Genomic DNA, 12,194 nt, shown 5'->3' on the forward strand with positions numbered 1-12,194 from the left:
CCCTGCTGAACTCCGCACAGCACCACACCCTCTGCAGGGAGTCAGGAAATCCTGACTTGTAATTCGCCCAGCATGTGAGTGAGGCACGGGGGTGCTTCTAAAGGGACTCGGCGTGACGTACCGGCCGGCTGCCCAGAAGTGTAAACCCTCTCCCAGCTACCTTGCTGGTGTCGATGTGCTCTTTTTCACACGGTACAGAGACAGAGAGTGCACTTTGGACAACCTCGAAATAAGGTCCCCTCCAGCTAAAAGACGTGGAGGCCCTGTGAGTCAGGAACTCCGTATTTGGGAGCCTGAAGGGATGGGGTCAGAAGCTCTTGAGTGTCCGCTGGGTCACTGCTGAGCGCTTCAATTCCGTTTATGTTAGCCGGAAGTTTATTTGTACCCCGGTTGTCCACCTCCTAACAGTGAGAAGAGGCATTTGCCAGGTGTCGTGTGAGGTGGTCAAGCGAGATCTGCACAGCTCAGCAGGCGGCGAGGTAGGCCCCCCTGTTTATCACCTCATGAATGAGGACCCTGGAGCTCAGAGAGGTGACGTGACCCGCCCGAAGTCACACAGACATTCAGCAGCAGAGCCTACGCTGTGCTGCTGGGATAGTATGTGCCCCGCAGGCAGGGGACACAACAGAATTACTGACTTGGAAGGAGTGTTGCATCATGTCCATAGAGGTACGGGATGATATTGGTGAGGATATGAGAGCTGCTTTCAAATATCTGCAGGGCTTTAGTGTCTGGGAGGCAGTGACCCTCTTCTGAGTGTCCCTGGGGGTCAGACATGTGACCCGTACGGTTGATATATACGATTGTGCTTGCTACGAGCCCCGTGCCCTGATGAGGTGGGCCTGTGACCACCTAGGTGTCCCGCAGGAGCAAACGGAGGCACTCGAGGGCATGCAACTGGCCAAGCGGCAGGGCTGGGTCAGGCAGCCTGTGCTCTTAACCGCCGTGCCATCCCACCTCTGCCACAGGACGGTCGTTAGGGGGAGAAGGACTCAGCCGTGGATTTTAAGAACTACCAGACCCGTCTCAAGACGGAGGTCAGGACAGATGTGAGCCCCTCCTCTCCTCACGGGCACAAGGAGAGATGGAACTGTGTGGGGGGAGTCTGTGGACCTTGTGGGAGGCCGAACAAGGTGACCTCAGAGGCCACTCATGTCCTTGAGTCTACACAGAGCCAGATGGCAGTGGCACCCCCGGCCTCCTGGGCCTCAGCCTCCAGTCCTTGGCGCCCTGGGGAGGCCCTGCCTTGGGGGCTCTGGGGGGGCCGCCCCAGCAGTGCTCACCTTCCTTGCAGTCATGCTTGTTGTCATGGAGGACGAAGCCACTGCGACACTGGCACTCGTAGCTGCCGAACGTGTTGACGCAGTCTTGCTGGCAGCCGCCGTTGTCCTTGGAGCACTCATCCTTGTCTGCGGGGAGCAAACAAGGCGGGGCCCGGGTCTGTGCGGGGGCTGAGGGCTGGGTGGTGGCCCCAGGAGCAGCGGGAGGCTGGCTGGGCTTCCTCCCCCCGGGGGTCCCAGGCATGGTGGTGGTGGTGGTGGTGGTGGTGGTGGGGTCCAGGGTGGTGCCTCCAGCGGAGCCAGCAGAGCGGCCCAGCTGTGGGGAAAGAGAGCAGAAGTGGGGTGGATGGAGGGCTGGGGGCTGGAGCTGACCAACGTGGGCACCCTCTACCATTACCTGCTTACTGGACAGACGGACAAGTGGAAAAACAGACACACGGACAAGCAGACTGCAAGAGAAAGGAGCAGGACGCAGGGGTCCCTCTTTTACTTCACAACAGGAAATGTCACAGACACCATCAAAATGGGAGGGGTGGGGGCGGGGAAGGTCCCCTGTCCACGGGAGGGGGAACAGGGGGAGAGGAGAGCACCAGTTCTGTCCGGCCAGAAGGAGGGCAGGCCGGAATGGCAGAGCGGAGGTGGGGGGTGGGCGGGCACTGAAGCCCCCATCCCATTCCGTCCAAGGTGAGGTTCCTGAGTAACAAAGGGTCCGGGAGGCCTGGCAGGCCTCACTGGGGGGTCCGGTTTCTTTTCTGCACTCGGAATTTGAGCTGGTGGGGGCGTCCCCGAGGGGGCTGCAGAGCAGGCCTCTTTTCTGAAACGAGAGAGAGAAGGAGAAAAGGGACCAAGGGGTAGGGGTGGAGGGCAGGGACCAGGGAGGGAGAGCAGTGAAAACCAGCCCGGGCCTCTGAGGCGGAGTCACAGGGCAGTGCGGGGGAAGGCAGTGGGAGATGCATGCGGGACGGCCATGTCCTGCGCAGCCAGCTCAAAGAGGAACAGCGGGTGGGAAGAGGCACAGCGACAGGGGACAGGTGGGGAGAAAGCCTGGGTCAGGAAGAAGGCCTGGAGGGGTTTGGAGCCGTTGTTGAGGTGGTGAGAGGTGGAGCCTGTGAAGGACAGACCCAAGAGTATCAAGTGGTTTGCATCCGCAGTGGTTGGGGCCGCAGATGGGCATGAGGCCCGCACATGGGGGCAAGAGAGGGACAGATCTCCGCTAGAGGGGAGCAGCCCATGGAAACGGGGGGCCTGGCTGGGAGCTCGGCGCTCTCATTCTGGCTGCTGCAGCTTTAGTTGTGCACACCCACCAACATGCCCACAGACACAGGACCCCCTCAGGGACGTACTGTTGTCCAGCGTGGCAGTAGAGACACCGATCCACAGGGACACGCACACACATGCACAGGATACACCGGCAGACGCAGCTACTCGGGGCACGCACACCACCAGCCACCCACCATCTGTGTACGCGTGCACGTAGGAGAGCCACACTCCCTGCTCCCACACCTGTGTGAGGAGGCGTGCACAGGTGCAAACACACAGGCACAGCTGTATCTGCAGGTGCTCAGGGGCCAACACCTGGGTTCGAAGACACACACGCGTGCAGAGACCACAGGCTCTTCAGCAGACTGGTGGACTCCGGTGTGCTCACACGTGCGGCTGCTCAAGCTTGGGTCAACACACACACACGCACGCACGCAGTCCCCCACGAGCACACCCACATGCACAGTGACACACACAGAAACACGTGGTTCCAGGCACGCGTGTGTCACATCCACATATTCTCCAGTCTGTCTGTGCTCACTTTGGGGACTGTGTGCCTGGCACAGAGGCAGGCATTCAGGGAAGGTGTGTAGATCGGATGGACACCCAGAATTCCAGAGGGGAACCTCGAGGTAGAAAGATGCCCTCTGGCATTCAAATGGCCAGGTGGGGTCCTTGACAAAGGGAGCCCTGTTCCTGGTCTCCATGAGCAGGGGGCTGAGGACTGGAGCCCTGCTTCTCTACTCCATTCTCAGGTGGGCCAGACCCTTTGGGGCCTGTGGGAACTCAGGGTCAAGAGGTGGAGTCCCCAAGTCCCTCCCAGGGCTCCTTCTCAGTCAGAACCTCACAAGGGACCCAGGCTGAGGGCCCTGCAGGAAGGTAGGGGTGAGGGGCACCCTCTGACTTATATTGGGGGTTTGCGCAGAACCTTGCCCGTGACTATGCTGGGAGCTTCAGGGGGTCTCAGCTCACGAACTAAGAAAAGATTTCCTGGAAACATTTTGGTCTTCATGCCTTCCTCATATTTGTACCCTAAGTACCTAGTACAGTGCCTGGCACACAGGAGCAGTAAAGGAGATACTTGCCCGTGAATGACTGCGTGGGTAAGTGGGTGGCTGAACGGACGAGTGACAGAAAGGTGAGTCCTGAGGAAGGCCTGCTGTAGCGTCCCGGGCAGGGCTCGGGCACGGGTGGGGGCGGGAGTGGCAGCCTCACCTCGGAGCCAGGGGAGCAGGTTGCAGGAGGGGCAGGAGCAGGGAGGGTGGACACGGGCCCAGAGAAGGAGATGGCACTCACCCTCCAGTGCCAAATGCCCCGGAAGGTGGCTGGGGTCAGACTGAAGGTCTTCAGGCTCTTTCTTCTCCTTCTTGGCTTAGGGTCTCCTCGCTGGGTGTCCCAAAAGTCCAAAGAGCCCCCCTCCTGGGGGGCCGAGTCAGATGCCCCATGCCCTGAGGGCTCAACCTTGATGCCCACCGGTGAGGGTCCTCTGCAGGTTTCTTGTGCCGCAGGGCATCACATGTGTATGTGTGTGCAGGTGTGTGTGTGTGTCTGTGTGGGGCTGAGGGGCGGTTGCCCAGTGTCATGCCAGGGCAGGGCAGTACCCCAGGGGTGGAGAGCCCTGGGCTCTAGGCCTGACAGATGTGGTGTTGGTCCCCCTCCCCTCTCCAAGACTGGAGCAACAGAAGGGCAGGAAGAGACGAGAGTAAGCAGGTAATGGTTTCCCCAGGACCGGGCCCACCCCCAAGTAGGCGTTATATCCCCTCAGCCCTCTGGCGAGCACCCTGTAGGATTTCCAGGCGGGCACAGGGAAGAAAGGGATTCGCGATGCATGGGGAGGAGTCTCAGCAAGCAGTGGGGCAGGGGCTAGGGGAGACTGTAAGCAGAGCAGGAGGGCTGGCAGTGCCAAGCGGGGACCAGTGCACAGGAGCAGTGCATGGCATCCAGGTGGGGTAGGCAGGGGTGCAGGGCCACAACATAGGGGGCTCGAGGATGCAGGACCCTGGGCAAAGGAGGGGAGAAGGAAGGCAGCGTGGACTCGGCCATGGGCTTCCTGCCTTCCTGCCACCCCATGCCTGGCCCACCAGGCCTGCTGGGGATCAGGACCCCTGGGCCACTCCCCCAGAAAACCAGCCTCTCCAGCCACTCCCTCTGCCTCCCACTCCCCCCACTCAGTTTCATGGAGTCCCCACCCCACACTATGTCCCAGGTCCAGTTGCCTCTGAAAGACAACCAGCCTCGCCCCAGGATGAAGGATAGAGCGATGGCTAAAGCAGGGGAAAGGTCTCCTGGGACCCCTGGAGGCCTAGCTCAGAGAGGCTGACTACCTTTCAGGTCACCCAAAGATGAGGCCATCAAAGGGACTTGATCCCAAGCCTTATGTGGGGCAGCTCTCACTAAGCATGCTGGTTGGATCTGAGTCCCCCACCCACGGGCTGAGGGCAAGGGGGAAGGCTTCGGGGTTGAAGAGAGGGAGGCTCCCCATCTTTTCTGAAGGCCTGGGCATGAACCCGTTCGACACGGGGAGGCTCGGATTGGAGATGCGGCCGCAGCCAGACCATCTGCCCCACACAGTCCAAGGCAAACGCCCTCCTCCTCTGCATGTACCCTGCATTCTCTGGCCACGATGAACTCCCTCTTCCCAGGGCCTGCCCCCTCTGGGGCCTCGGCACGATGGTTCCTGATACCTGGAAAGCCCTCTCCTTTCGTTTCTGCGTGCCTATGTCCTGCCCATCCTCAGGCTGGCTCCCATGTAGCCCAGAGGATTCGGGAGTAACGGGGTTCAGGAATGGAGGGGATGGCCTGGTGGTGGAGGGCTAGCGGGGGGAGCAGGGGACAGAGCCTGCTGGCCTGGCAACAGGGACAGCTAGGAAGTGCAGGGGTAAGGTGGCAGGGAGGAGGGGAGGTGGGCTCAGAGCTGGGGAGTCCGGGTTACCTGAGAAGAAGTGGGCCTTGAAGCCCTTTTTGGAGACTGTGTTGTCGGACTTGAACTCCACACGCATGTTGTTGTACTGAGAGGTGATGACCTCGGGCTTCTCGGAGCCACAAAACTTGCCGTGTAGCTTGGAGTCAGCTGTGAGCCCGCTGCGTACTTCCACGAAGTCATACTTGCACACCTGCAGGGCAGAGCAGCTCCAGGCCTGCCTCCTCCAGGAAGTCTCTCCTGACCACCCCTACCTGGGAAGGTTCCCTGTTCTGTGGGTCCTTTTGTCTTTAGTCACCCACGTTACTGAATCTAATAACTCGAAAAGGTGCCAAGTCAACCCCAGTGGATCTTCTCGTGCTGTCCACACAAGCCCCAAGTCTTGCTTCGCTCCACATCGCCCCATGTGCAGGCCTCCTCCCCGACCCTCCCCTGCTTCCTGGAATTGCGAGCAGTCTCTCCTCCTCTACATTCTTTGGGTATTTCTTTTATAGGGAAGGAAGCCGGCTCCCACGCCTCAGACCTTCCTGCGTCTCCTCAGCCCAGTAGGCACTTACGTCATTGCCCTCGGTCTCGAAGAAGTCGAACTGCAGGGAGATACGATACTGGGTGGGGGCCACCAACTGCCAGATGCAGTTTTTGTTAGGGGGGTACTCCTTGGGCCAGCCCGGGCTGGTGATGGAGCCATTGAGCTTGGTGAGGAATCCACCACAGGCAGCTGAGGGGACAAGAGAGGTGCCATCACCCGCCAGGAGCCCCCACTCTAGGTAAGGGCCAGAGACAGGCCCTGGGTGCATTAGGGAGATGGGGATGATCCTGGATTCCCTGTAGCCCTGGGGCTCGTGTCTCATCTCTCAGGAACGGGAGGGAAGCAGGCAGGGTGAGGGGGTATCTTCAGAGTGCAAGGAACTGAGGAGTCGTACGTGTGAACACGTCTACTTTGCCTGCAACAGAACCGCCAGGACATCTGCTGAGAGGGAGGAGGGGGTGAGGGGCTCAGTGAAGGCTGGGCCGGTGGGCAGGGAGGACTGGAAGCGTGGAGAGGCGGGTAGAGAGAGCCGCCCAGCCAGAGCGGGCTGAGCAGGAGGCTGCTGGCAGGGAGTGCTTTCACCAGCTTTCACCTTCGGCCGGGTATCAGGAGAGGCCAAAAAACCAGTGCGTGTCTGAGGACAGTGGTTTCCAAACTGGGGATCATGACCTTCTGGACAGTGACGAAATCAATCAGCTGGTCAAGATCAGCCTTTTAAGCGAATAAAAAAGAAAAAGAAAAAGAAAAAAACAACCCAGAGTGCATTGCACTTGGTAAGTGTGTTCTGGGGGACGGCAGGGTAGAACGTATTGCTTGTCCACTGGTAGTGAAGAGTGTGCTAGGGAGTCCCAGCCTCTCCAGGGAGGGGAGTGTCCAAGAGCAGGAGAGATCTTGGCGAGAGGGCTTGGGCCCCAGGCCAGTTTGGGGGGCACTCACCCTCACAGCGGCGCTTGTCCGGAGCTAGCTCGTACCCGGGGTCACAGCTGCACTTATAGCTGCCCAACGTGTTGAGACACCGCTGCTCACAGCCCCCACGGTTGGGCCGTGAGCACTCGTCCACCTCTGCCAGTTGGAAGGAAAGGGGGTCAATGACCGCCAGGCCGGGGCCTGGGTCTCTCCCCCTGCCCTCTGCTTGGCAGTCAAGTCGAGGGTCCCTGTGACCACCTCCAGCCCCACTGCAGGAGGCAGTAGTTGGCTGTGGACCACTCAGAGCTTTGAGGCTGTGGACCTTCCTGCCCCACCCAGCCCCCACTCCGTCCCCAGGGGATCCTACTCCTGAGCGCCCCGAAGGGACAGCTCCTGAAAGGGGACAAGTGGACCCCACAGAGCCTTCCTGTGACCACAACGGCTGGGCTGGTGGCCGCCCCCAGGGACTGGTTCCTCTTATGTGCCATTCCCTAGCTAAGTACAATTTCTTCCTTTCTCCTTTAATCCTGACATGACCTGTGATGGAGGGACTGTTACTATCCCCACTTCACAGATGAGGAAATGGGGTTCAGACAGATTACCTGCGTACCGTGATACCAGTAAAAAAAAAATCCACACTGTCTGGTTCCTCCCCAAGTTTCTACAGCACTTCCTGCCTCTGTGCCTCATTGGCATTTCTTCTACACAAACTTTTGGACTTTAAGGCAACTCTTGAATTATTATTTCAATTCATAGTTGAGCACCTACCATGTGTCAGCAACTTTTACATAAGTTTGTCATTTACTCAATGAGATATGCAGTTTTTCAGTGGAATTGACCTTTTCTCCCCAGTTAGGCCATAAATTCAAGAACAGGGCACCAGGGTCCATGCATCCCTCATAGAGCCTCTGTGTTAAATGGCTGAATAAAGAAGGTGAGGTCACTGCAGCAATATCACAATAGCCAAGACGTAGAAACAGCCTAAATGTCTACCAACAGATGGGGATAAAGAAAATGTGGCATAGGATGGGAAGAATTAATACTGTTAAAATGTCCATACCACCCAAAGCAATCTACAGATCCGATGCAATCCCCATCAAAACACCATTTTTCACAGAGCTATAACACATGATCCTGAAATCTGTTCAGAACCACAAAAGATTCTGAACAGCCAAAGAAATCTTGAGAAAGAACAAAGCTGGAGGTAGCATGCTCTCATATTCCAAACTGCACTACAAAGCTATAATCAAAAACAAATAGATCAAAACATTATGGCGCTGGCACAAAAATAGAAAAATAGATCAATGGAAGAGAATAGAGTCCAGAAAAAACCCCATGATTACATGGTCAATTATCCTATGACAAAGGAGGCAAGAATATACAATGGGGAAAAAACAGTCTCTCTCTCTCTCTGTTTTTTTAAAGGTTTTATTTATTCCTCTGAGAGAGTGATTGAGAGAGAGAGAGAGAGAGAGCACAAGCAGGGGGAGTGGCAGGCAGAGGGAGAGGGAGAAGCAGGCTCCCCCCTGAGCAGGGAACCCAACGCGGGGCTCCACCCCAGGACCCCGGGATCATGACCTGTGCCGAAGGCAGATACCTAATCGACAGAGCCACCCAGGAGCCCCGGCAGTCTCTTGAACAGACAGACAGACTGGACAGCTACATGCCAAAGAAAGCAACTGGACAACTTACTGACACTGTGCACAGGAAGTAACTAAAAATGGGTAAAAGACTTAAATATAAGACCTGAAACCATAAAACTCCTAGAAAAAACACAGGCAGTAAGCTCTTTGACACTGGTCATAGTGATATTTTTTTTGGATCCATCTCTTCAGGCAAGGACAACAAAAGCAAAACAAACAGATGGGACGATGTCAAACTAAAAAGCTTTTGCACAGTGAAAGAAACCATCAATAAAATGAAAAGGCAACTTAATGGGAGAAGATATGTACCAATGTTATATGCAATAAGTGGTTAACATCCAAAATATATAAAGAACTCATAAAACGCAATATTAAAAAATGGTCAGAAGATCTGAACAGACATTTCTCCGAAGAAGACATCCAGATGGCCAACAGACACATGAAAAGATGCTCACCATCACTCATCGTCAGGGAAACGCAAATCAAGACCCCATTGAGCTATATCCCCTCACGCCTGTCAGCATGGCTAGTATCAGAAAGATAAGAATAACACGTGTTGGTGGAGGAGTGGAGGAATGGGAACCCTTCTGCACTGTGGGTGGGAATGCAAATTGTGCAGCCACTGTGGAAGACAGTATGGAGGTTCCTCAAGAAGTTAAAAATAGAGCTACCCTATGATCCAGCAATTCCACTTTCGGGTATTTATCCAAAGAAAATGAAACACCAATTTGAAGAGATATACGCACCCCCCTGTCCATTGCGGCATTATTTATAACAGCCAAGATACAGAAGCACCCGAGGTGTCCATCGATAGATAAATGGGTAGAGAAGATGTGCGACGGCCGCACAGCGGAATATTACTCAGCCACAGAAAAGAATGAAATCTTGCCAATTGTGGCAACGTGAAGTGAGTGAATTCACACTAAGTGAAATAAGCTAGACAGAGAAAGACAAATGCCACATGCTTTCACTTATATGTGGACTCTCCAAACAAAACAAATGAACCAACAAAACAAAACAGAGACAGTCTCACAGATACAGAGAACAACTTGAGGGTGCCAGAGGGGAGGGGCTGCAGAGCTGAACAAGACAGGTGAAGGGGATTAGGACGTATGATTTTCCAGTTATGAAATAAGTAAGATGGAGGATAATGGATAGCGTAGGGAATGTAGTCAATAAGATAGTAACAATTTGTAAGGTGACAGATGGTAACTAGACTCACTTTGGTGACCAGTTAGTAACCTACATAAATGTTGAATCACTACGCTGTATGCTTGAAACTAATAGGATATTGTACGTCAGTTGTCCTTCAATTTAAAAAATATGTTCTGTACACACAGTGGAATACTATTAAGCCTTAAAAAAGAAGGAAATCTGCCATATGCAGTATGGATGAATCTAAAGGGCATTATGGGTTTTTTTAAAAAAATTATTTGAGAGAGAGAGAGAGAGGGAGAGAGAGAGAACGAGCGAGGGGAAGGGCAGAAGGAGAGGGAGAGAGAGAATCTCAAGCAGACTCCCTACTGAGTGTGGAGCCTGACATGGGGCTCGATCCCAGGACCCTAAGATCATGTCCTGAGCTGAAATCAAGAGACAGAAGCGTAACCAACTGAGCCACCCAGGCGCCCCTTAAGGACATTATGTCAAGTACAATAAGCCAGTCACAGACAGACAACTACTGCAGGGTTCCACTTACACGAGCTACCTAAAAGAGTCAAATCCAAGAACTAAGTAAAGTCAAGTTTAAAGAAATAGAGTGGAATGACGGTTGCCAGGGGTTGGGGGAGGGGAAATGGGAGTTGCTAAGCAACAGGCCCAGCGTGTCAGTAGAGCCAGGTGAGCAAGCCCTAGAGCTGTGCCATCCGAGGACTGTGTCCACTGTCGGCGATACTGTCAGTTCACTTACGCGTGCATCCACAGGCCGGATCTCATGCTACGTGGTCTGACCGCAATACAACACAGTTTTAAAAACTAGGAAAAGGAATGAAGGAGATGGATTGGCCATGGCAGGTAGGCTGAGTGGGAAACGGGAAAGAGCACCTTTGAAGAAGTTGACAGCGAAGCCGGCTTTGTTGATGGATCCATCAGAGACGAACTTGAGCCAGAGGCGGCTGGATGTGCTCTTGATGTCATCAGGCTTCTCGTAGCCACAGTAGCGTCCGATGAGGGCGCTGCTCTCACTGTGCCCGTCACGCACCTCCAGGTAGTCGTAGGCACAGCTGTCGTGGCGCTCGATCTGCGGGTCGGGCGCTCGGTCAGCCAGAGGGGCTCTTGCTGCCAGGGCCCCACACTGGGGAGCCCACGAAGAGCTGACTGAAGGGGCTCCGACCTACCTCAAAGGACTGGAAGGTGAGGCCCACGTGGAAGCCTTCCGACACCTGGATCCTCCAGACGCAGACTTTGCTGGGCCGGTAATCGTCAGGGTAATTGGGCGACTGGATGTGGCCATTGTCCTTTTTCACATCGCCCCCACAAATGGCTTTGGGGACACAGAGTGAGGTCAGTTAGGATGCTCTCCCCAGCTCAAGCACCCCTCTCTCTCCCTCCTCCAGACCTTTCCACATGCCCCCCAGCTTCTTAGTGTCCCCGGGGCTGGCCAACCCACCGGGATCTCTGCTTCCTCCCTCATGGGCCCTCAACCTTGCCCCTAGGGTGCCGAAAACAAGCGGTTCTGGGACGCCCAGGGACCCCATATCTGAGTGCTCCCTGTCACTCTTCCTCAGTACCTTCATAGACGGCAAAGAAGCCCTTCCCGACCCAGTTGCTGCTGCTGCGGAACTCCACCCAGAGGCGGCTGTCGGTGGAGACAATAGGCTCGGGGAGTTTGCCCCCACAGAAGCGGCCTGTGCAGACAGTGTGGACAGAGGGTGGTGAGGCCTGAAGCAGGTGGCTCTCCCCTCCCTGCACCAGGCCTGTCCCCCCAGAAAGCCCGTCCTGCTGCTCAGGGGCTCTGGCCCTCCTCCGTCCTTGGCACACAATCCCAAGAGCCTGCAGGTGGCCTGAGTCTGGCCTTGAAGAGCCAGAGAGTACTAGACTTCGAGAGGGTTCTGTGCACTTGAGGGGTGGAATCTGAGTTCAGGGAGGAAAGGGGGCTCCTCATAATAACCAGCTGTATCTGTGTGTCATTTACTTTTTGTTAAAGGAGCGTTACTGCCATCATTCCTTTTCTTTGATCTCCGTGCAAACAAGTAATGACCAAGAATGAACACAGCTTCCTTTGTACATTACAAATGCTTTCATTGGACCAAATGCAAGAGATGCCAGAGGACCCCAAGTAAATCCTAGCATCTAGGGACTGGGTCAGAAAATGTCCCCTTTGAAATAAACCCCAGCAAGAATCTGTGTCAGCAGACGAGGCTGGCCATTTGTGGAATTCTTTGTAGTCAAGAATCAATGAAAGATGACTTGTGGGTTCCAAGTAAGACTGGGTGTTTCCCAACGTTCGGCAAGGCACAGAGGGTGCTGACCTACGATGTAAGTTACGGAAAAGAAAGTAGAATCTTGGAAACGCTACCACGTCTGCAGGAGGAAGTGTTGTAATGACAGCTGCTTTGGGTGACTAAGAAGAACTATTCAAATATCAGAAAGAGATGGTTGGCCACGATTCGTCAGCCTGCGTCAGGTCCAGGCTGTGGAACAAAGGTTCTAATGCTAAT

General features: G+C 55.1%; 1 protein-coding gene across 3 annotated transcripts in view; it reads right to left on the bottom strand.

Moving 5' to 3' along the window:
* The window catches only part of BMP1 (bone morphogenetic protein 1), a 42,125-nt gene that overhangs the window by 6,917 nt on the left and 23,014 nt on the right, over window positions 1–12,194 (bottom strand). For 2 of the 3 annotated variants that reach the window (XR_006775641.2, XM_045774029.2), the window contains exons 10-16: window positions 11,265–11,381; window positions 10,872–11,017; window positions 10,579–10,774; window positions 6,926–7,051; window positions 6,018–6,178; window positions 5,473–5,653; window positions 1,284–1,409 (exon numbers count right to left, since the gene is read on the bottom strand). Coding sequence is in view for 2 of the 3 variants with exons in the window: in XM_045774029.2 (XP_045629985.2) it covers window positions 1,284–1,409; window positions 5,473–5,653; window positions 6,018–6,178; window positions 6,926–7,051; window positions 10,579–10,774; window positions 10,872–11,017; window positions 11,265–11,381 (1,053 nt within the window). In the remaining variant the exon portion in view is untranslated. Of the gene's footprint in view, window positions 1–1,283; window positions 1,410–1,730; window positions 2,095–5,472; window positions 5,654–6,017; window positions 6,179–6,925; window positions 7,052–10,578; window positions 10,775–10,871; window positions 11,018–11,264; window positions 11,382–12,194 lie in introns of those variants that run through there. The other variant, XM_045774030.2, reaches the window with a different exon arrangement.

Source organism: Ursus americanus, chromosome 13, assembly GCF_024610735.1.
Source record: "Ursus americanus isolate L20-20 chromosome 13, mUrsAme1.1.p, whole genome shotgun sequence".
Taxonomy (NCBI): Eukaryota; Metazoa; Chordata; class Mammalia; order Carnivora; family Ursidae; genus Ursus; species Ursus americanus.